Source organism: Taudactylus pleione, unplaced genomic scaffold (genome assembly GCF_031769625.1).
Source record: "Taudactylus pleione unplaced genomic scaffold, aTauple2 ptg000018l, whole genome shotgun sequence".
NCBI lineage: Eukaryota > Metazoa > Chordata > Amphibia > Anura > Myobatrachidae > Taudactylus > Taudactylus pleione.
Window position 1 is genome coordinate 7,712,196 of NW_028284420.1, and position 27,648 is coordinate 7,739,843.

Below are 27,648 nucleotides of genomic sequence, written 5' to 3' on the forward strand. Positions count from 1 at the left end.
ACTTTCTATGAAATGTAAAAGTACATTGAGATTTCCAATTTTAAAATGCAAACAAAATATAAATCCTGGATCTCTACATGCCTGCACTGATGTACTATGCTATTCAGAAGAGCTTTAAGTACTACTAGCAATCACAAAATCTAAGCATCTAGGTATTTTCCTACCCATAGAATACTCACAACTTTACCCAGTCAATGTTTCAAAACTACTGAGCACAGTTAAGGGGAATCTACGGTAGTGGCTGTTAAAATGATAGTCTTAAGGGGCCTATCCATTAGGCGAGCTGAAAAACTGAACGTCTAGCGTTCAGTCCTTCAGGTTGCTGGGTGCGGTGCCTGCACTGAACGGCGTTCACTGAACGTCATTCAGTGCAGGAGACCGACCTACTATCTGTGAACATGTGGAACCTGGCGATCGTTGTCAGGTTGACGCGCATGTTCCACAGATAGTCGTGGTCGGCAAGGACCCAGCGTGCACGCACATCGCTGGTCCTTGCCGGCTATCCATTAGACTACTTTCTGAACAATCCAACCAAAACCTCCTAGTTTTAGTCGGATCGTTAAAAAGGTCGTCTAATGGATAGGCCCCTTTATCAAAATGTTCCTTTTTTTTTTTTTTTTTTTGAAGCACAACCTGTTTAAGTAACTCCAAGCTACATAAAATCTACAATTGCAATCCAACTTCATCTGGTTGGGTAAATATTTAACTTTGTCCACAGTTACCTTTAATAATTTGAAGTCCAAACACCCATTAATTATCCCAGTATGGAACAAACCAATCTTTCAACCAGAGCATAACAATTTGGTACTGAGCCAAACACAATATCCCATTCCTGTGGGCTGTTGCTCCTCTGTATTTTTTTTATTGAATTTTTAAGTCCTTTTGAGCTTTGCAATCCCTTTTTCTCTTTCTAATTCCATCTATTCTTAATACCTCCAATGTAGACCTCTATATGTCACAGCACATAGACTGGTAACTACTGCTACCTTGACTATTGGCCGCTGTATATCAGTTCCTACTCAAAAATAACCAATAGACCCCCATGAGCTAAAACAGGAGACATAGAATATTCTATAGATGCCACTTTACAGCTGCCATTTAAAAAAAAATAAATAAAAAGGGACGGGCTTCTTAAGCACAGGACCCCTCTCATCCAAGGAGGACCCCTCTCCTCCTTGGATCTCCACTCTGGCAGGGGTTATGTCAGATTCTCTGCGAGAATTTTCCCGCATGCTTTGTTGGGCAGAACGACACACGTCAACTCTGTCATGATCTTTCCAGGTGTGGACAACTGGGAAGCCAGGATCTTCATCTGGGAGAATGGCCTCTTCATCCTCAGGGTTTCCAACAGCTGGTTCAACTATGGGGTAGGCCCCAAGTAGATCTCATGGCATCCAGACACAACCATCAGCTACCTTTTTATTGCTCCTGCACCTGGGATCCGGCAGCAGTGAACGCACTGACAGTTCCGTGGCAGTTTCTGTTTCCACCTTTCTCTCTTCTCCCTCGAGTCTAGCGCATCAAGTGAGAGACGGTCAGGGTCCTTCTGGTGGCTCTGGATTGGCCGTGCAGGGCCTGGTACTCAGTCCTGAGGATGCTTCTCGGAGCAGACTCTTGGCCACTGCCCAGACCTCCTTCAGCAAGTTCCGTTCCGCTACCCCGCCTTCAGCAGCTGCGTTTAATGGCGTGGCTGTTGAAACCACGCTGCGTTTAATGGCGTGGCTGTTGAAACCACCAAGAGCAGGTATTCCTACCATGCTCCGGGCTAGAAAACCGATGACTTCAGCCCATTTTCATTGCATTTGGAAGGCTTATGTGACATGGTGTAAACGGCGGGGGTTTGTCTGTCTTTTCACCTGGGCCGTCTCAAGTTTTCTTCAGTCAGGTTTGGATGCTAACCTTCGATCCTTGAAGGTACAGATCTCGACTGTCCATTTTCTTCCAACGCAAGTTAACTTTTGCAAAAGGTTCTGTGTTTGCTTCAGTCATCGGTTGTTGAACCATTGGAGGCTATGAAGTATCTTTCTTGGAAGACTGTATTTCTTTGGGCTGGGCTTCGGCTAGGAGCTCTTGGAGCTTGGCGAGCTCTAGTGCCGCCCTCATCTGTTTTTTCATGAGGATTAAGCAGAGCCCTGCCTTTTTTGACAAATTTGGTCTCATCCTTTCATATCAACCAACCTATTGTAGTTACAGTGTTGGACGGGGACCAGCTGTCTTCACGCTCCCTGGATGTGGTTCATGCCTTACAGTTCTATGTGGATTGGACGGCTCACTTAAACAAGTCCGATTCTTTGTTTCTTATGATGCAGCGAAACAAGGTGGTCTGCTTTCAAACAGGTTCTGGCGCGCTGGATACATCTCGCTATTCGTTGGGCTTATTGGAGGCTCCCCAGTCGCCACTGGTCTCCATTCTGCACATTCCACGTGCTCCATGGGATTCTCGTGGGCGGCTGCCGGTCTGTTTCACAACTCTGCCGGGCGGCCACACCTTTGTTCGTTTCTACAGGTTGGACACCTTTGCGGCTTTTGATTCCCAGTTTGGCCGCTTTGTTTTGCAGGTGATGCAGCTCTCTCCCTCCTGTGGGAGTAGCTTTGGGACGTCCCCACAGTCTTGACTCCATTGTCCCCTGTGGGTGTAGGAGAAAACAGGATTTTGGTACTCTCCAATAAATCTGTTTCTCTTATTCCAGGGGGGACACTGGACGCCCTCCCTGCACTGCTATACTGCTTCATGTAGTGGTATGACTGCGTGTTTGAGCAAAATGTTATTGTTTTTCGTTGTTGTTCTATTCCTCCTCTTTCTTTAGAGTTGTCTTCTCTCCGTCTCCTCTTGGCTCAGTTTCTATAACTGAAGAGGTGAGGGGGCAGAGGGGGAGGAGCCAGTCACACTTGTAAATTTCTTAAAGTGCCGGCTCCACTCTGTACCCCCACAGTCTTGACTCCAGTGTCCTTTGTGGAATCAGAGAAACAGATTCATCGGTGAGTTCCAAAATCCTGTTATAGGACCGCTCCAAGTAACTATTACTGAACCTCACAACTCCCCTCACCCTCTAAATCTTCATTTTGAATGAACCATAGTCAAAACCAAAAGTGCTATTAATCATTATTATATCCTACTTAGTTACTTTAAACTCAACCATTCCTTCTCCGTTGCAATTATTCTACTTTTGGTTTGGGACATCTAGTGATACATATGTATACAGTGGAGATTATCAAAAAGAGGCCAGTTACATTGGTAAATGATTATAAATGCATTTTCACTCCCATTGATAGTACCTAGTACAATTGTCAGTATTTTATGTGGCCTCCATCTTTCCTTTTTTTCATTTTTTTTTTTTATGCATATCATCCTTTCTAAAAGCCCCCCTGATATGCCGGCACCCCCTATAGCACTGCATGGGATCATACATCGCTCCCCCAGATCAACTGAACATGCAGAAAGATCTGGAGGAGCGATGTATGATCCCACGGGAGCACGGACTGGCCGATATCATACCCACACACGTTACGATATAGCAGCGATATTGTTCCAATCCGTCAGATCAACTGCTATATTGCACCGTGTATGGGGGCCTTCATCGTTAATGTTGCTTAAAAGAAAATAATATAATATATTTATCCACAGGATGCGGCACTCGTGGTAGTTATATCCGACTTTAATGATTCAATATGTACAGCAACGTTTCAGTACCTCTGCTACACCGGAATTACGTATTTTTCTTTTGCCAGTTCTTACCTATAGGCATTGTCTAACATACTGTATACAGCTCTAATTGCTATGTATTATGCCAGAAAGATGGATTTGCGTGCTGTTCTCTGGAAAGTTTCTGTGGTCATAATAAGTCCTCTTTAAACTGGAATTACTCTCACAAAAATGTTTTATGTACCTTTTGTCCTACAACAGACTTTGTTGCCTTTTTAGTATCAGAAGAAACAGCTATTTTTTAATATGGTATTTTTTTTTATCTCTACAATACATTCCACCTTGATATGACCTCTCACTAGCTCCTATTCTTTACATAAAGGTATTCTAGTAGTGATGTTTGTCACTGACCAAGATGTGTTTTCTGTAGTAGTGTATAATTCACTGATATGACTAGTCTCTCTCTCTTGTTATGGCTATATTGCTGCCGCTGCAGTTTGGTGTGAAAGAGGCACAAACCTTCTTCTCTTTCACAAATGTCTAAATCATCTTGACATAAATAACACCACATGTTCAGAGCACTTCGCATAGTGGGGGGATCATGACTCCTGCTGCAGGAACTCTGTAGGTAACAGCACAGATTTGCAGCAGACAACCAAGCTCATTCACTACTGCACTGCGCCATCCTGCACTCTTCCTGTCGGAGGTGGGAGTTATCAGCCTTTTGGCAAGCTCAGCATTATCACAAAGGAAGATATGATGCATCCCGAAAGAAACCATGTTACATCTTCCTCCTCTTCCTAACAGAAATTCATGTCCGGATTGCACATCCATTCTGTGAGACTTCTTAGAGTTTGCTAAAAACATCCTCTCTTGGCTTAAATGCAAATATTAGTTAAGGGGCCTATCCATTAGCAGATGTATTTCTGAGCGATGAAAGACCAAAGATTTCCCTTGAAAATTCCAGTGGCTGTGCTGAACGATATCTAGCGTTCCCGCTAGGCTGTTTTAGTGGGGCGCGGCGCCCTGGCCTCCTTCTGGAGGGCAAAAAGCACCCTGCCCTCCAGGAGGAGGGCAAAAAGCGCCCTGCCCTCACAGCCTGCGGGTGCCGTTCTCACCCGCGGGACGCAGTGTCCCGCGGGTGGAGAAACATGCGGTGACCCGGTCACCGCCGGAGAATAGACGCCGGGCGCATGTGCCCGGCATCAATTCTCCCTTTCTGCAGCGCTTGGGGGCTGCCCGGCATGTCTGTAAGCGCCGGGCACGACCCCAAGTATGACGAAAAGGGGACGCGTCTTATAGACACGCCCCCTTTTCATGACCACGCACCCTTTTCGGGCGCGCGCGCAAGGTTGCCCTCTCTAGCTCCGGCGCCCTGCTAGAGTGAACACTAGATATCTGTCATGTAAATGTACATGACAGATTTTGGCAAACGAACGAAATTTCATGACATTCAGGGAGTGGATTTTTCTCTTTCATCCACTAGGGGACACTGGAGGTGCTTACGCTGGGGTATAGAGGCGTGGATAGCTGGAGCTGGCACTCTAAATAATTTAGAAGTGTGAAGCTCCTCCCCCTCTATGCCCCATCAGCCCTCAGTTTAGAAAATGTGCCCCTAGGAGCTAGTCACATCATGCTGTGCTCCAGCAATACATTTATTTTAAAGCATCTTTTACATTCCTATAGGGTACCCTTCGCCACCTATCTTAAAGGTGGGGTCCGGGTACCTGGCGCCCTGATGTTTGTGATGTTTTAACAAACATCAGGAAGGAGTGCACAGGGCTCATTTTCAAAGAGCTCCTGACAGCTCCTTACCGCCACAGCAAGTCTTCACACAGAAGAAGAGAAGATTGTGTTTAATTATGCATAGCGCATTGGTAACAGCGCTACAAGCGGCTTCCTGCTTCTCCCCTCTCCCTGCTGTCCAGCGCTAGCCCATGTCAGCGCTGTGTTTGTTTATACATAGCGCAGTGAATCAGCGCTACAAGCGGCTCCCTGCTGCTTCTCCCCTCTCCCCGCTGTCCAGCGCTGGCCAGGTCGGCGCTGTGTTTAATTACAATAGCGCAGTTGAAACAGTGCTACATGCGGCTCCCTGCTTCTCCCCTCTCCCCGCTGATACATGCGGTGTAGCGCGGAGGGGGAGGTAAAGGCTCATAACAGCCATAATGGGGGTCCTTTTGGGGCATGAAGAAGGGGGCGGAGCCTAAATCTGCAGATGCTCTCTCTATGCGCGGGAAGCGGCTGTAGAAAACAGCGTGGCTGCCTATCTTTAACTGTTAAATGCCTGCATCTCTCCCTTATACAGGAAGAGTGCAGCATTCAGAAGGCTGGATTCTCTTGCTCCCCATTTCTGGCTACATAATACACTGGGGTTGTAAGTGCAGGGAATCTGATCTGTGGGAAGGGAGTGGGGTGTATCTCCTCCTCTGTGTCCCAAGCCAGCCTTCTGTTTTCATTACTTCTGTTTGTACTCTGGGGGTCATTCAGACCCACTCGCGAGCGGCAGTACGCTCGCAAGTGGGTCGATGTTCCCCACTGCGCATGCGCACGACGGAGGGAGCTCCATCGTGCGCATGCGCGAGACCCGGCAAGCGAAGGACTTTCCTTCGCTCGGAGTCTCGCATCAAAGGGGGCGTGCTGTCGATGTTGATTGACAGCACGCCCCCTTTGGTGGGCGTGCCTGCAAGACGGAGGCGTTCCTATGGGAACGCCGACCGTCTGAAGCCGGCCCCACTGACATCACTAGTGATGTCAGTGGGAGTGATTTTGGCTCTGATAGAGCCAAAATCACTCCAGGGCTTGCGGTTGAGAAACCCGACCACAGGGTTTCACTCGCAAGTCGCGATGGTCAAGACCATCGCGACCATCTTGTTGGACGCTCGTATATGCTGTGGGTGGTGACCCACAGCTATACGAGCGTCCAGGAGGACGCTCCATTTTAATGGAGGTGGGCCCTGATTCAGAGCGAGCGCTCTGGTCAGAGCGTCCGGCTCTGAATCAGGGCCTATGTCCCTCTGTGTGTGGTGACTGTGTGTATCCATGCCAAACAGAAAAGGCGTCACAAAGGATGTTTGTCGGTTCTAAGGGTAACAACAAACTATCTAAGCCGCATGCCGCTGGGTCCACGTTATGTGATGCTTGCATAGCAATTGATCCACCTATGGCTAGTACTGCCTCGCTTGCACCTACACGGGCAGCTTACATGGTAGGACTAATGACGGATTTAACGTCTGAGTTAGCTGAGACACGCAAGTCTCAGCCTCCCTGGGTTGCTGGGCTAACAGTCTATTGACACCCTGGTACAGATAAGGGGTACAGCTGTGTCCGCACCCTCCACTTCCTTACAGGGACCGTCACAAAAGAGTCCTTTATCGGCTATTCTTCAGTTAGAAGAGTCTGACGAAGAATTCCTTGCTACGGAGGATACTGAGGAAGGGGAACTGGAGGAATCATTACAAAACGATACCCCTCAAGAGTTAGAGTCCACCTCTCCTGGGGTGGAATCTCTAATTTTGGCGGCCAGAAAAATCCTTAACTTACCTGAGGATGTAATTCCTGCATCCCAGGAGTGTGAAAGCGCTCAGCGTTTTTTTCCGTTCTCACTGCAGCTTCAGCAGCAGTTCTCAGTGGCCTGGAAACAACCGGATAAATGGTTCCAAGTTCCGCGCCGGTTTCCGTCTAGCTACCCTTTTCCATCATCCATGATGGAGAAGTGGGAAACTCCCCCCTCCAGTAGATGCGTCCGTCTCTCTAAGAAGCACTCCCAGTAGCCGGGAGCTACAGTACTAAAAGATCCTTTGGATCGTAAATTGGAGACAACACTAAGATCTATTTATACTGCAGCAGGTGCTCAACTTAGGCCCACCCTTGTTACTACTTGGGTTAACGAAGCGGTGGTTTGCTGGTCGATTACAGATACGCCTACTAGCAGAACATATCCGTGAGTCTGCAGTTTACCTGGGAGAAGCGTCAAAAGATATCAGTCAGATTAGTGCTTGCATATCTGCCTGGCAAGCGGACACAGAATCCAAGCATGCGGTAGAGGGGTTTAGCATTCAATGGCGACAGGCTGTTTGGCCCGGAATTAGACAAATGGATATCCCAAGCCACAGGGGGGTAAGTCTTCCTTCCTCCCGTCTACTGCACCTGCTCCCAGAAACCCTTACATTGGACCTTCGTTTCATTCCTTTTGTACGCCACATTCCTTTCGTGGTAGAGCCAGAGGTGCTCCCTTACAAGCAAGAGGAGGTAGAGGTTGCCCACACACGGTTACATGTAGACAGGAGCCTAAACCAGCTAAAAAAACAGGTGGCATGACGGTCTAACGTCCCACCTGGGACCACCTACAGTGGGAGCCCGTCTGCAAAAAAAAAAAAAAATTTAGTTTTTTTTTTTTTTCTTTTCAACAGTCTGTTATTGTGAGCTTGGAACCAGGACAGTTCCTATTATCCCTGGATATTAAGGATGCCTATCTCCACGTTCCCATCTGGAAACCACACCAAGCCTTTCTGCATTTCGCCATATTGAAACATCATTATCAGTTTCGGGTATTGCCGTTTGGGTTTTCCTCAACTCCCAGCATCTTCACCCAAATCATGTCAGTCATGATTGCTCTCCTTCGGTCAAAGGGAGTGAACATAATCCCTTATTTGGACGACCTGTTACTCATGGCGAAATCAGCCTTACTGACATATCCGTGTATGATTTTAGATACGGCATTACAGAGGATCTTTCTTCCAATAGACAAAGCCCGGGATATCCGGTTGTTTGTTCAGCTGGTCCTCAGACCAAAGAAGGTTTCCCTACTTCTTTGTAGGCATCTCCTGGGGAAGATAGTAGCTGCTTTCGAGGCACTACTGTTCGGGCGGTTCCTCTCAAGGTTGTTTCAGCTGGACCTACTAACACAGGGATCAGGATCTTATCTGCTTCTACATCGACAGATCCGTCTGAGACCAGCTACCAGAGTAGCCCTTCTCTGGTGGACACAATCCACCAATATTTTAGCGGGCCGAAGATTCGGAGTGTTGAAATGGATCATCGTAACAACGGATGCCGGCCTTCAAGGATGAGGAGCAGTAGTCCTTGATCATCACTTTCAGGGTCAATGGTCCCATCTAGAACAAAGGTGGCACATAAAGGTGTGGGAACTCAGAGCGATTTACATTGCTCTGATAGAAGAAAGAAGAATTCAATCGCGACGGCAGTCGTGTACATCAACCGCCAAGGAAGGCCTCTGAGTCGCATGGTCATGCGAGGAGTCAACTGGGTACAGATTACCTAAGCCGCCAGGATATCCATCCTGGGGAATGGAAGCTTCATCCAGGTGTGTTCAACGCGCTGATACGTCGATGGGGATGTCCTAAGGTGGTCCTCATGGTGTCATGATTGAATCGTCCGCTCCCGGTTTACGTGTCAAGAACTCGACATCCACAGGCAGAGGCAGTAGACGCTCTGACAGTTCCGTGGACCTACGACTTCGTTTACCTTTTTCCTCCGATTCCATTTCTTCCTCGACTGCTAAAGAGCATAAAACACGAGTCAGCCTCTGTCATTCTCGTGGCTCCGAACTGGCCAGGGAGAAGTTGGTTCTCGAACCTTCGGTCCCTATTGTCAGACGATCCATGGGCCTTTCCTCTGTGCCCAGATCTTCTATAGCAGGGTCCTTTCGTACACCCCAGCTTAGCGCAGCTGCACTTAATGGGGTGGCTCTTGAAACCGATATCCTGAACGCAGAGGAATCCCAGACAGTTATTCCCACCATGCTATGCGCCAGGAAACCAGTTTCGGCTGCAAATTATCGCTTCTGGCGTTCTTATATCTCGTGGTGTTCCAGTCGGGATCTTCCATCTAGGATTTTTCGGTTGTCCCGGTTTTTTTTTTTTCAGACGGGTTTGGATTCTGGGCTTCGTCTTGGAACTTTAAAGGTGCAGGTTTCTGCCTTTTCCATTTTCTTGCAACGGAACTTGGCCCTCATTCCTGAGGTGCAGACGTTTCTTCAAGGGGTCTTGCGCTTGCAGCCTCCTTTTGTACCTCCGGTAGTTCTCTGGGACTTGAACTTAGTGCTTCTGTTTCTTCAGTCGTCCATGTTTGAACCTTTGGAAGAGGTTGATATTAAGTACTTGTCTTGAAAGACTGTCCTCCTCCTGGCTCTAGCTTCGGCTCGTAGAGTTTGGGAATTGAGTGCTCTGTCCTATAGGCCACCTTACCTGGTGTTTCATGCAGATAGGGCGGAACTCCGGACGGTGGCCGTCTTCCTTCCCAGGGTAGTGTCGGCTTTTCATATTAATCAGCCTATTGTGGTACCGTCTTTGGTGGAGGACTCTGGATGTTCTACCTTGGATGTGGTTAGAGCTCTCCGCATCTATGTTGTCAGGACTGCTTCCCTCCGTAAGTCTGAGTTGCTTTTTGTCCTCTCTGATGAGGTTCGGAGGGGTTGGCCAGCGTCTAAGCAGACTTTGGCACGTTGGATCCGGCAGACTATTCATCAGGCTTATGTTAGTGCCGACCTCCTTCGTCCATTTCAGTTCATTCCACACGTTCTGTGGGTGCGTCATGGTCGGCCGATAGGGGAGCCTCCACGTCACAATTGTGTCGTGCGGCAACTTGGTCTTCAGTTCACACGTTTGTAAATTTTTACAGATTTGACACGTTTGCGGATTCAGCATCGTGTTGGCCGTCTTGTTCTGCAGGTGCCGCAGAGCGCTCCCGCCCGTGGGGAAAACTTTGGAACGTCCCCAGCCTAGGCACCTCCAGAGAAAATGGGATTTTGGTACCTACCGGTAAATCCTTTTCTCTGATTCCACAGGGGACACTGGACGCCCACCTCAGCGCTCTCTGCCTGCCTGTTCGGTTGTTCCATATGTTGTATGTTTTGGTTATTGTGTGTTCTCTTCCTTTTTCTCTGCTTGTTCTCCATCTCCTCTCGGTCTTCATTTTCTAAACTGAGGGCTGATGGGGCATAGAGGGGGAGGAGCTTCACACTTCTGAATTATTTAAAGTGCCAGCTCCAGCTATCCACGCCTCTATACCCCAGCGTAAGCACCTCCAGTGTCCCCTGTGGAATCAGAGAAAAGGATTTACCGGTAGGTACCAAAATCCCATTTTATTTCTCTGCAGCGCTCTGTAGCTGCTGCTAATATCTTTCATTTACCGTATATAAACTGCCAGATATTTCTAATATCTGGCAGCGATATGCGATAATTGACTAACATGTTGGAGAGATGAAAGATTCAATTTATCGTCTGCGGGAGTGCGCATCTGTAATCGTTCAGGGCCTAGCCATAGCAGATAAATTGAACGATATATTGTTCTATCATTCAATTTATCTGCTAATAGATAGGCCCCTTTAGTCAGACTTTTTACACAGCCATTTACCTGGGCATTACACTGTAAACATGACATTTGCATTATTATAATGTTACTACTTATAATAATGTCCTTTTATAAAGCCCCATCTTACGGAAAATAAGTTACATTTGTCCTTCCCTGCATAAACAAGCTTGCAATCTAGACCAATGTACATGAGGGGCACTGCAAGGAGAGATATAGAATTACTTATTACCCTTTATATTTTATTGTGGATTTAAGTGTTCTGCAGTTATTTCCAGCGTCGTTTGAGTTTGCAAGCTATTTTCCATACTACAGCCACACAAATACATGCGCTAGGACTAATATAGTCAGAAGTTTAATCAGCAGACAACTTCTGCAGATTGTATCCTGGTCTAAAAAAAACTGTTTCACTGTGCCCACATAATGAGAACATACAGTATGCAACATTAAATGGCATATATTAACACTTGGTTATGGTTAGAAGTGACTGTCTAGGTCGTTCAGAGCCAATGTTGATGTTATTGATGATCAAAGGGCCCAAATCAGTAGCGACAGCAAATGCAATTGACCGATTGTTATCACGCATGCGTATAAGTTGCACGGTGCATGTGCAGCGATTACAGTGCGACTACGGACACATAAAGAAATCCAAGGCAAAGTGAGTGACCGGCTGTCAGCGTTTGGGGGTGGTGACGGGGGGGTGGTTGGAAGAACTCAGGCATGTCTGTCTGTTTGACCGCTATTTCCTGTGCGTGCATAAATTAGCCACTGCGATTGCATACGCAGCATGAGAGCTCACTGCATGCGTGTAGACTTGCATTGTCTGCGGCCGGTCAGACCTGTTGTAAATACTGCGTCAATGGTACCGATGTGTACTCAGAAGAGCGACATTGGATGGGTATGAGAAAGCAGTAGTGGGCGTCTTTATGCCGGCTGAGCTTTGGCAAGCATTAGCATATTTTTGCAGCCATGTTCCGTGTGAATTCGCTGCTGCGACTTGCAGTGGCGAACGTTACTGAATCAGGCCCAAAGTACAAAAGTACTCGGTGTGATATCTACAGTACCTTACAAAAGTAGTCACACCCCTTGGCTTTTTACCTTTTTTGTTACATTACAACCTGTATTTTTATTTTTTTTTATATGAATTTTATGAGACTGATCTGCACAAAATAGTCTAATTTGGTGAAGTGATATGAGAAAAGTACTGTGTGAAATCTAAGTGTCACATGATCTGTCAGTATAAACACACCTTTTCTGAAAGGCCCCAGAGGCTGCAACGCCACTAAGCAAGAGGCATCACACCATGAAGACCAAGGAGCTCTCCAAACAAGTCAGGGACAAAGTTGTTGAGAAGTACAATTCTGGGTTGGGTTATAAAAAAAATAAAAATAAAAAAAAATTCTAAATCTTTGGTTATCCCCCGGAGCACCATCAACATCAAATGGAAAGAACATGGTACCACAACAAACCTGCCAAGAGAGGACCGCCCACCAAAACTCAGACCGGGCAAGGAGGTCATTAATCAGAGAGGCAGCACAGAGACCAAAGGCAACCCTGAAGGAGCTGCAGAGTTCCACAGCAGAGACTGGTGTATCTGTGCATGTGACCACAATAAGCCGTACACTCCATAGAACTGGGCTTTATGGAAGTGTGGCCAGAAAAAAGCCATTACTTAGTGTTAAAAATAAGAAGACACGATTTGAGTTTGCCAAAAGGCATGTGGATGACTCCCCAAATGTATGGAGGAAGGTGCTCTGGTAAGATGAGACTAAAATTTAACTTTTCGGCCACCAAGGAAACGCTATGTCTGGCGCAAACCCAACACATCCCATCACCCCAAGAACACCATCCCCACAGTGAAACACGGTGGTGACCGCATCATGCTGTGGGGATGTTTTTCAGCAGCAGGGACTGGGAAACTGATTTGAGTCGAGGGAAAGATGGATGGTGCTAAATACAGGGATATTCTTGAGCAAAACCTGTTTGTCTGGCTGTGATTTGAGACTGGGACGGAGGTTCTCCTTCCAGCAGGACAATGACCCGAAGCATACTGCTAAAGCAACACTCGAGTGGTTTAAGGGGAAACATTTAAATGTGTTGGAATGGCCTAGTCAAAGCCCAGATCTCAATCCAATTGAGAATCTGTGGTCAGACTTGAAGATTGCTGTTCACATGCGGAAACCATCCACCATGAAGGAGCTGGAGCAGTTTTGCCTTGAGGAATGGGCAAAAATCCAAGGGGCAAGATGTGGCAAGCTCATAGAGACTTATCCAAAGCGACTTGCAGCTGTAATTGCTGCAAAAGGTGGCTCAACAAAGTACTGACTTTATGGGGGTGAATAGTTATGCATAGTTCTGTTATGTTCTCCTAAATGTTGTTTGATTCACAATATGAAAAAAAACACAACTTCACAGTTGTAGGCATGTTCTGTGAATGAAATGATGCACACCTTCAAACTGTCCATTTTAATTCCAGGTTGTGAGGCAACAAAACATGAAAAATGCAGGGGGTGAATACTTTTGCAAGACATTGTAAATAATTGAAACTTGTAGATCTAAAAATAAATAGAAATGAGGAATATTTTTTTTTATTATTGTTAACATTCTTCTAATAGCCCTTTCAGAGAGAGATAAGGACCCGGTAATTTTCATTTGGCAGGTCATCCGGCGTCCTTTTTCTTTATGGAAGGGTCAACCCCGGTCGAAATCCCCGGGACTTTGACCCGGGTCGCTACCATGATTATTCCTGGGTAGCTTCCTGTGTCAAAGGCCTAAAAGGAGCTAATTGGAGGGCACAGTGGGCGCTTGGAGATTACATCTCCAAACGCCCACTGAGAGACGAAAGACCCGGGTCACTGGTTGTCTCTGGTCCGGTGTGAACGGCGACAACCGAGGATTAACGCGGGTCTATATGCCGGGGTGGAAGGGGGCAAGTACTGAAACCCTGGCTTTCTACTCAAGTTCAGTGTCCTGGGTTAAAGCCGAGGTTTCTGTCTGACAGTGGTATTGTTATAATTTTATTTAGCACCAGAATGTTCTGTTGAGATTTACAACTGGGAACAAAACTGTAATAAAACAAAACTACAGTATGTAGTGATAGACAAACAAGGAGATAAGATGTATCTACATACATTATACGCTGCTGAGACTGGCCCAATCTGGACTGCTACCTGTTTATTGCCTGTTCACTATATTTAACTCTTGTTGTTATATATTATCTACTTCTGTGTGCTGTGGAAAAATAAACCATCACTTTGGTTTCATCTGCTTGGCGTCTGGGTGATTGATTGAGAGAACCCCGTATCCTCACATTTGGGCAGCACAGATGGTGTAATGGATAGCATTACTGCCTCATAGAACTGAGGTCGTGGGTTCAATTCCCACTATGGCCCCAACTGTGTGGAGTTTGTATATTCTCCCTGTGCTTGCGTGGGTTTCCTCCGGGTACTCCGGTTTCCTCCCACACTCCAAAATTATACTGGTAGGTTAATTGGCCCCCAACAAATATTAACCCTATGTGAGCATGTGGTAGGGAATATAGATTGTAAGCGCCACCGGGGCAGGGACTGATGTGAATGGCCAAATATTCTCTGTAAAGCACTGCGGAATATGTTTGCGCTATATAAATAACTGGTGGTAATAAATAACACAAATACCTTGCATGAAATGAGCTGCACTCTAGGTCTTAATATGTAGAAAACAGTGTTTTTATTTTAGCAGACATTTCTTTTAACTTTATACCCTGTAGAGGTCACACAATTCTCAATTTAGTTGAAACAGACTAGATTGTAAGCCATCCCTAATGCTGGGTACACACTGGCCGATATATTGGGCGGTCAATTGATCAGCCAATACAGCGTATCCCCATCGGCCAGTGTGTACAGACGATATGTCTGTGAACAACGGCGTTCACAGACCTATCGCATTGGCTGCGCTGCACAGCCGATGAACAGATATGTCTGCAGACGTATCTGTCCATCGGCAAGTGTGTACATGCGATCAGCCAATCGCCAGTACACAGGGGCTCCTAGAGGTGGGGGAGCCACGAGAGGATACTAATTACCCGAGTCTGGCACCGCTCCCCATCCCTCTTGGGTCACAGCAGCCCAGCACATGCTGTGTGCTGGGCAGCACTGGGAGACTGACCGAGGCTGCTAAGGCAACAGCCGGAGAGTCTCCTATACGAAAGGGGGGGAGCGATCACGCTGATCGCGCCCTCCATTGACTTTGCACCGGGGTGAGGGGCACACAGCGCCCCCTTCCCCAGTGCGCAGCACCGCAAATGGGTTTCTTTTTTGTTCTCTCAAAGGGGGCGTGGCCATGAGTCCCGTGATTAGGCCACACCCTCTACCCGCCCCCCAGGCAGGCCTGACCCGCTGCAGCATGCAGATGATGGTCGTTCAGTGTGTACTTGAGGTTTGTTTTTATATCTGCACTTATATTATATACTTTGTTTGCTCTGCTTTTTCCAGCCTGGTGCTGACAAACACTGTGACACGTTCTTAACCAATGACATAATAAGAATAATAATAGAGCAGTGGTGTAAGGTAACCCATAGCAACCACTGAGGTTAGCTTTGAGTATATTATAACAGTCTGATTGATGAAAGTAATTTTGGTTTCTATGGCTACCAGTGCATGAGTTCATCTTGTTTTATTAAATGAGGCTTATAGTCTTCTGATAGCAGATGAGACCAACTGGCCCATTGGCATCATCTACTGTAGTGGTGTCTGAGTATTTCCATCACAACTAAACACATCTGTTCTGTTCAAGTTTTTAGAGTCCCTACTTGGCCAACCTTGGTTGAAGCTATCAGTTTTATTCTTAGGCTAGCGACCCACGTCCCGACTTCGCACAGGAGCAGTTTTGAATTTACGGTGATAGTCCTTATTTATTATTTAGGTTTTAGAAGATTGTCTTGTAGACGATACTAGTAGTTTTTCCTCCTGACGTCAACCTGAAAAGATTTATTTTTGACATGAAAGGCAAAAGGACCATGTAAAGATGTCCATTAGAAAAACAGTCTGCACTTAGGTCAACACCAGCCACGTTGGGTGTCTGTCCCTGTGATTTATTTGTCATGCCAAAGCAGAGTCTTATCGGAGATTTGGGCTCATTTGAAATTAAAGAACAGTTATTCACATAATTGAAATGGGAACTGTACTAATAAGGAAAAACTGAAGTTTTGTTTCAGTAAACAGGGCTTACATCAATTTTTCTAGAGAAACAAGATAATACCTATCAATCTACATGGTTTAAAAAATAAAGTCCATTGTTGCGATATATCTTTAATAGTTTAGGCAGCATAAGCCAAAAGCGCTCGGATGTCCGTTTTTATTTTCATTGACTTGCTTCACTAAAGTTGTCACTCCTCGGCTCCCTTTTGTCATACATTAATGTTTCGTACACCTAAATCTTTCTCGAAAACTGCTCTATAGAATAGCGAAAACTGCATCAAAATCCGTTCAGTGGTTATCGAGATTAGGGCCTGATTCAGACCCGCTCGCTAGGATGCGTTCGCACACAGCCGTCAGCTGCCAAAGTATGCAAATCCCACGCTCGCTAGCATTACATTAGCAAGCCCACTATGTCTTGCTGTGCAATCGCGGTATGCTTTTAGACGCCCACCAGCCTGATACAAGACGCCCACTTTCTTTTTCGTAACATACGTCATCTCCAGGAAGTGTATTAAACTGTAACATCGGACACATACGCAGCACTTGTGGCTGACCATACCCTACCGCAGGCACTGCGAGTGCTGCTGTGTGTAAGTCAGCCATGTGACGTGTATGCTGACTATGCGTCTTAATTATGCACGCACCTGAAACGGCGTTCATACGCACAGTCATGCCTGCGTTCGCACCACCACACCCCTGTTTCCATCTACCACCCCCTGTCACCACCCACAAACTGCTTGTCCCTTCACTCATGCTTGTGGTGCGTCTGTATACAGGATGCGATCACATGGACTGGTTCGTCTTGTACACATGCGCAGATTACAAACATCGGCAGGCTACGTGTGAATGCATCCTAGCGAGTTGGTCTGAATCAGGCCCTTAGACTGAACAAACAGACGCCTACCAGTGACTTTATTTTATACTATGATTAGATGATGATAATAGATGGTTTCTCCCACTGGAACTATCAATGTATATTCCAAGCACCTTCTAGTGTTCTAGTCAAACCACTGTAGAAATTCAGCATTTGATATGCAGGATGTGCATGAGCATTACAGTATTTTTGGTTATTGAATGTGTTTATAGGCTCTATTTAGCACAACTACACACAAAAAAAGTGTATGCTTTTTAATGTTAAAGACGACCTTCACTATTGCCAAAGACATTGCTCCTCGTCTGGTAAGTGTTTGCCGGGACTGACTGTTAGCGCTTGGTCAGTCACGGCACCGTCATATATCAAAATCGATATGCCTTGAAAAGTGCCGATGTTGTCCCATGAATAGACCTCTATATGCTATACGTCATTGATTAAGACATATTCACATTAATTTGCCAAATTTTGTTTACATTCGTCACAATAATGCGTAGGACCAGCTGATGTATCCATAACAATGTATGTCTGGGTTCAATCTAAAGGAAAGGGGAAGTTAAATCTATTGAAACATAACATAAAATAAAATCACACATTATATATTGTAGCTGTGAATAACTGTGTGGTGGGACAGAGCAAACTTCCATCGTAGGGGCAGTTTTAATGCAGCTCTGTAATTTCCACAAATCATGTATCAAAAGTCTGCTACACAGATTATTTGACTTATTTTCATTAATAGAGAGTTTATTTTTTTTTTTTATATATTTTGTACTAAGCAATTGTAGTAAATTCCCGCTATGGCTGCTACTGTTTGATGGTCACTGTTGGTTATTATGATTCTCATCTTTGCATTGATATGCTGAACATTGTTATATATAGAGCATGAGAAGACCAAAAGTAGACAACCCATCCTTAAAAATTGGCATGCCTACCAAAATGTGTAGAACACCACTAAATCTTTGCACCGCTGCAAAATGTTCTTTTTTGCAACCAAACTTTGACATGTTTTTTAAGGTCAGTCTGTGCTTATATTACAAGTTTTAAGATGTCTTTTTAGTTTTTTTTTTTTTTTTTTACTTTGAGAGACAAGTTGTTTTTTTTTAATGTTTCATCAATGTTTTGACACTTAGGAGCTCATTCAGACCCTCTCGCTAGATGCGTTCGCTCGCACCCAGCGTATGCAAATCCAGCGCACACCCAGCAAGGCAGGCGATCGCACAGCAAGGCATTAGCATGCCCACTATGTCTTGCCGTGCGATCACTTTGTGTATGCAGACTCCCACCAGCCATTCATAAGACGCCCACTTGCGCACGTCATCTTCTGGAAGTGCATGAAACCATTGGTAAATCGAGCACCATCGGATGCGATCGCAGGGCTTGAGGTTGACTATACCCATTCGCAAGCGCTGCGATCACTTCAGTGTGAATTGAACCAGGTGACGTGTACAATGATGCTGCCTGTTAATTATGTACGCCTCTGAAATGGCATTGAGACGCTCAGGCACGCCGGCTTTAGCACCTCCACTCCCCCGTTTCTAGTGGCCTGCTCCTGTTACCACCCTCTCCTGTCAGTCATTCAGCTGGGCTGTCTATGCTGGTCCAGCAAATGCTTCCTGATCTTTCGCAGTGGTATGCGCATTGCAATGCATACGCATGTGCAGATTGCAACTATCGGCCAGCTACGAGTGAACGCATCCTAGCAAGCCGCTCTAATTCGGCTCCTTATTCTGATTATTCAGTTCTGTTGTTAAGCTTTCACTAGTCTGTAGTAATATTGGACTACACAGTGTTTTTGTTACAAAGGGGGATTCAGCGCCATCATGAATAGTTCCGTGAAGTAGTTCCCGGAGTCCAACTAAAGGATTTCATCCCGCACCCTCCTGAGGTTGTGAGCAGAAATCCGACTAAAGTGGTCGCCTCTACGCTGTTTTCTGGCTTAGCAGCCGGCACTTTAGTCGGAGAATGCCGGTTAGCGCGACTAAACGACCTGCTTTAGTCGCGCTAACTGCCATTCTCCGACTTAAAAGCGTGCTGAATTGTATAACTCAGAGAACTCCTTCTCGGCACTATTCACATTGCACTGAATGGAGTCATCACCATAGCAGGAATGTACTTTGTGTCTTGGGGACTTAAAATGGTGAATAAACTGCTAAAAGAGTTTTCCCATCATTACAGGGAAGCAGAGATGTACAAGGAGAAGGGGAATGCATTATATGCCCAGAAGGAGTACAATGAAGCTTACAACTACTATACAAAGGCCATCGGTAAGTATAGGTAGAAGGTTGCAGTACTGGGATTATAGTCCTGCTGCCTATAACCTGAGATAGAGTAACTGCAGTGGCTCAATAACAGGACCACTGGATCCCACTGTCAGGTCCTTGGACAAGTTGTTGTCTCCCTGTATGTCAGACACTAAGATTAGCTTGATTCATTTGAAAGGCTAATGCTTTGCAAATCTCTGCACACAAAATGGTATCTGTTCTCTTTAGGTACTACACCATTTTGGTTGGTAAGGAAGGGTTGTGATATATTTTTGTTTGGGACATCTATTTGGGTCTCCTGAAGTACTGTGACCGGAATTTGTCACTGTTTCAGTTTTAGAGTCGCCTCTTTTACTGTTTGAGAGCTGCCATGATTATACCGCTCCTAGTGGGTTACTTGGTGCAGGTTTTGCGGCAATACGTGGTGGTTATTAACTAAATTATGTGACCACTAAACATAAACTGCGAGTTGTTTTCTATTAGTCAAAATAACTAATGTCAAGGTTTCTGGTTCTTCCCACATTTTCTTAAACAACATTAATTGTGATGAGTTGTTTACACTGTAATAGTAGATAAAAAGCATATACTACTACATTTCTTTCTAATGTCCATATAAAAGTTATGATTAATCTACGTAAGTGGACACATTGGTTGAAGTCGGGCTGTTCGGTTCTTTGGATGACTGTACACAAAAGCATATAGTGATCATCCTCCTCTGTCCACATTTAGCAACATGAACTAAACCGATCTGTTTTAATCAAACTATTTGGCAGAGATTGTTTTCCGATTATACAGTATGGGTTGAGTGATTGGTGCTTGTCTAGGCAGCATAAGAAAATAGATTACATTATAAGTTGACATTTTTGATGTTCTTATATTATGGCTAAAACACTTTTAAGCTGCAGAATTAAATATCTTTAGTATGTAAGCTCGTAGGAGCAGGGCCCTTCTCCTTCCTGTCTTTTCCTGCTCAATAGCTATACTCTTCACTTCTCTGTGGGTTCTCTGCCCTTGCCTCGTCTGTGGCTCGCACCTCATTCAGTGGCTCAAAACCTGTTGGCTACACCCAAGCCCCCCCTCCTTTCTCCAATAGCTGTGTGGAATGATGCAGTATTATCTATTTTTGTAAGTTCTGTTTTATTGTCTCCTCTCTGTACGGCGGGTTCCGGACTGGAGATAGACAGTAATTAGATAGACCATGTCTAGGTAGACATCAGATGTTAAACAATCAATAGGTCGACAGGGATAAAAGGTCGACACACTAAAGGTCGCCATTTAAGAAGGTTGGCTGATACAAATGGTCGACACGAAATTGGTTTACATGTTTTTTAGGGTTAGAGCTAGGGTTAGGCATTTACCACAACTGTTAGGGTTAGGCACCAAGAGGGAGGTTTAGAGTTAGGCACTTACCCTGACGGTTATGGTCAGGCAATTACCGGAGGGTTAGGGTCAGGCACCTACTCCGATGGTTAGGTTTAGCCACCAGGAGGAAGGGTTAGGGTGAAGATTAGGGCTAGAAAAATTAAGTGTCGACCATTTTTTTGTCGACCATTTGTACATGTCAACCTTACGTGTCGACCTTTTGTCCATGTCAACCTATTGACTGTCTAATATCTGGGGATAAATTTACTAAGATGGGAGTTCTATTAAGAAGTGGATTCCAAGTATTATCTTCTAGAAGGTGCTAGATAAATGAGAAGTAGAATCTGATTGGTTGCTATGGGCAATATCACTTCTTAAATAGAACTCCCATCTTAGTCAATTTAAACCCTGGTGTCTACCTAGACCAGTGATGGCGAACCTTTTAGAGACCGAGTGCCCAAACTGCAACTCAAAACCCACTTATTTATCGCAAAGTGCCAGCATGGCAATTTAACCTGAATACTGAGGTTTTCCCCATAGTTATGCCTCCAGTTCATATTCTACAATATAGTTATGCCCCAAATCATATAATGCCCCATATTTGTGCCCCCAGTTCATGTTCTGCAGTATATCTATAATATTTTATGCCCCATAGACATCTATACAGCTCCATACCTAGTTAACACACACACAGCTCATTGCACCGTCTCTCCGACCCGCGCTCACCAAATTGAATTGAAGAAAGAAAAACAACAAATAGCGTGGCCTCAGGCCCCGCGGCACCTATAACCCGAGACTACCAACCTGATCCGGAGACAGATGCCACCTCCTGTGCTGCTTACCTCAGCCTGTGCTGTGTAGAGTGCTGGCTGGATGTTTTTAGGCACGTGGAGGGGAGAAGCCCGCGCCCACGCTGTGCTCGGGCGAAGGCACGTGCCCACAGAGAGAGCTCTGAGTGCCCCCTCTGGCACGCGTGTCATAGGTTCGCCACCACTGACCTAGACATTGTCTATCTAATTACTGTCTAGCTCTTATACCACACCCCTGTACGGCGCTTCTGACCACTTGTTGTGTTATAAATAGTCTAATAATCTTTATGGCTACGTTATTTTGCTGTATGTTTGTTTCTTTTGTTTATAACTTAAGGTTAAAATGAGCGATATAATGATATCGTTCGAAAATCGTTTGCATATTGTTTAAAAAAATTGGTCTTTTAGACATCTATCATTGTGCAAACATGCTGGTCAACCTGACGATAACGTCAAGATCAGCATGTTTGCAGATTGATGTGCTTACACTGAACGACTGCTTGTTCAGTGTAGGCACATCAGACTGACAAACGACTGCACGATTACAATGTCGTCTTCATTTGCCTGTCTTATAGTAGATGGGCACCTTTAATACAGAGCTCCGTTAAGGAAATGAAGCAGATTAGTAGCATTTAACAATAAAAGGCAATGTATCTTTTAAGCTCATGAGGAAGGTTTTTTCAGTATAGCTAAAAGATAATGTCCAACTGAGGTTTGTTTGTTTTTGTTTTTTTATTCACACTACGGTTCCCTAGGAGAAAAGTTTGATTTTATTTTCTTGACCAATTTTTCCACTGCAATTTTTTTGCTGTTGAAAATCTGTGCTCTACAGAGTTTTTGTGATTGACATGTAGAGAAAGAAGTATCTATAAATTCCTTTCTATTCGTTGGTTTACATTCTGCCATTGGTTCTTGAAGAAAATAGCGAGTGTGAAGCGCTACAAAAATATTTGCAGACCTAATAATAATAACCCAATTTTTGTAAGGAAAAAAAATTGCCGTTTCAGTGAAAATTGCTGACTAATATATCCTCAGTTAAAAATGCTCTATTAAAGACCATTAACTGAAACACAGATTGTATTCCCTGCCGTTATTCATGGTCATATACTTTTGTGGTCTTGTTTAATCACCTCATTCATTTTAATATTTACGGCAGAGAATTCCAGTAGTAAACAGAAAAATGTAATAATAAACTTTTTTTTTTTTTTTAATACCCACTTCCTTACATTGTGGGAGATGGGAAAGTTACACGCTTTGTTAAACATAATCGTTAAAGAAGTTCTTGTTTGAAATACGTTATATCTTCACTATTTGTGTATTAGGTTAAATATATACTTTATTGGTTTTAATTATATATAAGAAGCGCCTACAAGTGTATTTGATTTCTTTAAAAACACCCAATGTATAGTTCAAAAAGATTAGTAGGACCACAATTTATCTAGTATTACAGCCATGGGCAATAGTTTTGAGAATGACACAAGTATTGGTTTGCACAAAGTCTGCTGCTTCAGTTTTTATGATGGCAATTTGCATACACTCCAGAATGTCATAAAGAGTGATCAGATGAATTTCAATTAATTGCAAAGTCCCTCTTTGCCAAGACAATGAACTTAATCCCAAAAACAAAATTTACACTGCATTTCAGCCCTGCCACAAAAGGACTAGCTGACATTGTCAGTGATTCTCTCATTCACACAGATGAGTGTTGACGAGGACAAGGCTGAAGATCACTGTCATGCTGATTGAGTTATAATAACAGACTGGAAGCTTTAAAAGGAGTGTGGAGCTTGAAATCATTGTTCTTCCTCTGTTAACCATGGTTACCTGCAAGGAAACACGTGCAGTCATCATTGCTTTGCACAAAAAGGGCTTCACAGGAAAGGATATTGCTGCTAGAAAGATTGCACCTAAATCAACCATTTATCGGATCATCAAGAACTTCAAGGAGAGAGGTTCAATAATTGTGAAGAAGGCTTCAGGGTGCCCAAGAACGTCCAGCAAGCACTAGGACAGTCTCCTAAAGTTGATTCAGCTGCGGGAGCAGGGCACCACCAGTACAGAGTTTGCTCAGGAATGGCAGCAGGCAGCTGTGAGTGCATCCTTCACGCACAGTGAGACGAAGACTTTTGGAGGATGGCCTGGTGTCAAGAAGGGCAGCAAAGAAGCCACTTCTCTCCAGGAAAAACATCAGGGACAGACTAATATTCTGCAAAAGGTACAGGGATTAGACTGCTGAGGACTGGGCTAAAATGATTTTCTCTGATGATTCCCCTTTCAGATTGTTTGGGGCATCTGGAAAAACACTTGTTCTGAGAAGGAAAGGTGGCGAGCACTGCCATCAGTCCTGTGTCACGCCAACAGTAAAGCATCTTGAGACCATTCATGTGCGGGGTTGCTTCTCAGCCAAAGGATTGGGCTCATTCACAATTTCTACTTCAGGGTCCATAGGGGTCCACAGGGTGACCTTGGGGGTATAGCTGGATCCTGGATCCTCGGGCACCACGAAGTTAAAGCTTTTAGCTGCTCCCAGGATGCACTTGGGTCCATCCTCCTCTATACCCCGCCCCCGAGCCACAGGCACCTCAGTTTAAGATGGTGCCCGGCCGGAGTCGGGTCACCCTGCGGGGTACAGACAGCCCCCTAAAGCTTTTTATTTTATTTTTTAAGTTTAAGTTTTTTTTTCTCCAGAGCGGTAGCGATGGGCTGTCTGTACAGACGCCCACGCTGCCGCTCCTTCTCCCTGCTGGCGCCGCGACGCCAGCACTGAACTGGGGATCGCGGCGGGGGAAGCCAGGGTCTGTACTAGCCGGACTCTGGTTTCCCCCGGGACTGCTGCCGGAGACGCCGGGGAGATCAAGGTAAGCCGCGCACCGCTGATTAGCGGCGGTGCACGGGTTCCTTTTAAATGCAGGCCCATGCCCCTGGTCTAGGGGACAAACCGAGGGCGCTAGCGGTGGCGGCGGGCTCCCCCTCCATTGGAGGAATACCCCGCCAGACCACTAGACAACCAGGGTGAATAATGCGGCAAGCGGGATGCCGGCAACCCGGGGGTTAATGGCTAGCCAGGGGAGGAAGCCTTCCCTGTCTAGCGGCTCCTCCCCTCAGCTCAGCGCGCCTTTCAGCTAGTAGTCTGGCGTCGCTGAGCTGCAGATACTCAGCCACTCCTCCTCTGAGGTCTCCAGCAGCCATTTTCTCCCAAGTGGCAGCGCAGATACTCTCAGGGAGCACGCGGACCTGTCCCCCTGTGTACCTCTCCCCTGCAAAAGGACAGTGTACACAGCACTATAGCCCTCCCAGACACTGAGTCTGGGCAGGTTGATTGTAGTGGAAAGGTGCAGTGAGTATATCTTCCTGCATGGTATGTGACTTTTGCTAGTGCTGCCTGTCTGTGCTAATTTCTACTTACTGTCAGCCTATACCTATCCCTTTCCTTCTCCTACAAGCCCTACAGGTGTGCGGGGGAAGGGTGTTTCTACTGACCTCACTTATATAGATCACATATTTGTGAGGTCCGTCACAAACAGTTGTGTGCTACACAGGGCCATATTGTGGGCTGTTGTCCAGCACACTGGTGAGTGTGCATGTTTTCTTCCTATGTCATAACTGTATATTTAACTATATAGTCTGTCATGTCTGAGGAGGAGATTGAGCACTCTGTGGCTCCGGTATTGTTCTCCTGCAGGCGCTGTTCTGCAGGAGTGGATAGGGAGGATTTGTCACAGGACGGCCTGTGCGGACGGTGCCAGGCGGTCCCTGGTACGTCTAAACCTCCTATGTCGCAGGAGTCACCATGGGCGATGTTTCCCAGGGGCTGGTGTCCATTGCGGACCCCTACTAGGGCGTTGCCCCAGCCTACCATCCCCCATTCCCCGGGTGTCCCACAATTATTGCAGACTCCCCCGGGGTCTCAGCCTGTTGGTCCCTGTGCAGGTTGCCAATGTATATACAGTCCACCCCTGTGGCGCAGCAGGCTGTGGTGCCGTTTCAGGCTCTTGTGGCAGCTCCTCCACCCTGGGTGGATGCGCTTTCCCACACTGTCCAAGATTTGGCGGCAGCATCTTCGGCTTTTCAGTCGATGTTGCGCAGTGACGTGCCCTCCAGGGCGTCTAAACGCACAGTTATGGCGCAGGCTGCGCATTTTTCGGACTCTGAGGGGTCCTCGGATGATGGTGAGGTGCAGGATGACTCATCCTCAGATGCCTCAGTCCAGGAGGTAGACACTAAGCCTTCCATCAATGTGCGGGCTCTGGTTAGGGCGGTGCGGGCCATTCTTCTGATTGAGAATGAGGCACCCGCTCCCAAGTCGAGGTATCCTAGTTTTAAAAAAGCTAAGGTTACTTCTGCAGCATTCCCCTTGTCTGTTCAGTTGACGGATCACATGGCGGTGGCCTGGCAGACGCCCAGTAAGCGATTCCTGCCACAGAAGCGGTTGGCGTCCAATTATCCATTTCTGGAGGCGCATTGTAAGAAATGGTAAACTCCGCCTGCGGTCGATTCCCATGTAACACGCCTCATCAGGAGTGCTACTTTGCCATTGCCGTCTATATCCTCGCTGAAGGATCCTACGGACAGGAAGGTGGAGACTTGTCTAAAGTCTATTTTCTCTCTATCAGGGGCTGTAACCCGGCCGTCCATGGCCATCTCCTGGGTGGCCAAGGCCATTGAGGGTTGGGCCCAACGCCTTGGAGAGATGCCGCTTCCTACATTGGAGAAGCATCTTTGGATGCTAGCCTGCTGACCTCTAGGGTTTCGCCTGCAGCAGTGTCTGCTCGCAGATCCTTGTGGTTGAGGTCTTGGAGAGCAGATGCTGATTCAAAGAAAGGCTTGGAGGCCTTACCTTTTAATGGAGAGTTACTATTTGGTCCGGACCTGGACAAAATAGTAGATACCCTGGCAAAATCCAAGTCAGCCTTCCTCCCTTCAGCTACGACACCTGCTAAGGTCCGGATCTCGGCCTTTCGCTCCTTTCGGGTTCAGGGCAAGGCAAAGGGTCAGTCCTTCCCGAGGCAGTCCGCAACCAAGCCTCAAAGCCAAAGAAGCAAGCCTGGGGTGCTAGGCACCCTTCTTCCAAGCAAGACGATAAGCCTTCTGCATGACGGGACGGGCCTCCCTCTGGGGGACCCCAGAGTGGGAGGCCGACTTCTTCAATTCGCCCAGTGCTGGCACAATACCACCACGGATGCCTGGGTGCGAGAAGTGGTCTCCCAGGGGTACGCCCTGTCTTTTCAGCACAGGCCGCCTCGCCAGTTTTTTTGCACGAGTCCTTCTCAGGACAAAACCAAGGCCTTGCAGGTTCAGGAAGCCATAGAGGCCTTGCTGACGGCGGGGGTCATTATACACGTACCACAATCTCAACGTGGGATGGGGTATTACTCTACGCTGTTTCTGGTGCAGAAACCCAATGGCTCTCATCGCCCCATCCTCAATTTGAAGTCCCTGAACAGGTTTCTCAGGGTTCCCAAAATCAGGATGGAAACTTTGCGTTCCATCATTCTGGCGATGGAACCGTGGGATTATATGGTCTCCCTGGATATCCAGGACGCCTACCTCCATGTGCCTATAGCAACATCGCACCAACGGTTTCTGCCGTTTGCTATTCTCCACAACCACTACAAATTCAGGGCTCTACCCTTTGGCCTCTCCATGGCACCAAGGGTATTTACCAAGGTGATGGCGGTCATGGCGGCTCACCTTCGGAGCCAGGGGATACGGCTGCTACTGTATCTAGACGACCTCCTCTTGCTGGCAAGCTCCCCGGAGGTACTGATCCAGCATCTCCACCTGATGGTCGCTTGTCTACAGGCGCACGGGTGGTTGATCAACTGGAAGAAGTCCTCCCTCATCCCATCACAGTGGATGGTTCATTTGGGGGCCCTGCTGGACTCTCGTCAGCAACGGATTTTTCTGACTCCAGAGAAGGTCTCCTCCTTACAGCTGCGGATTCACAGTTGTCTGAGCAGGGGCAGAGTGTCGGTGCACTCAGCGATGAGATTTTTGGGGTCCATGGTGTCGGCATTCGACATGGTGGAGTTTGCCAGTTCCATTCCAGGACCCTGCAGAGGCTGATTCTTTCGGAATGGAACGGATTTCCACACAGGATCTGCTCTCAAATGCTGGTGTTGTCCTCGGAGGTGCGTCTGTCCCTGGCCTGGTGGCTACTGACGGCTCATCTCCTCAAGGGGCGCCCCTTTTGGAT

General features: G+C 46.4%; 1 protein-coding gene across 1 annotated transcript in view; it reads left to right on the top strand.

Moving 5' to 3' along the window:
• The window catches only part of DNAJC7 (DnaJ heat shock protein family (Hsp40) member C7), an 86,906-nt gene that overhangs the window by 13,934 nt on the left and 45,324 nt on the right, over window positions 1-27,648 (top strand). Inside the window, exon 2 of the mRNA XM_088442472.1 lies at window positions 19,196-19,284. Coding sequence (XP_088298598.1) covers window positions 19,196-19,284 — 89 coding nt within the window. The remainder of the gene's footprint in view (window positions 1-19,195; window positions 19,285-27,648) is intronic.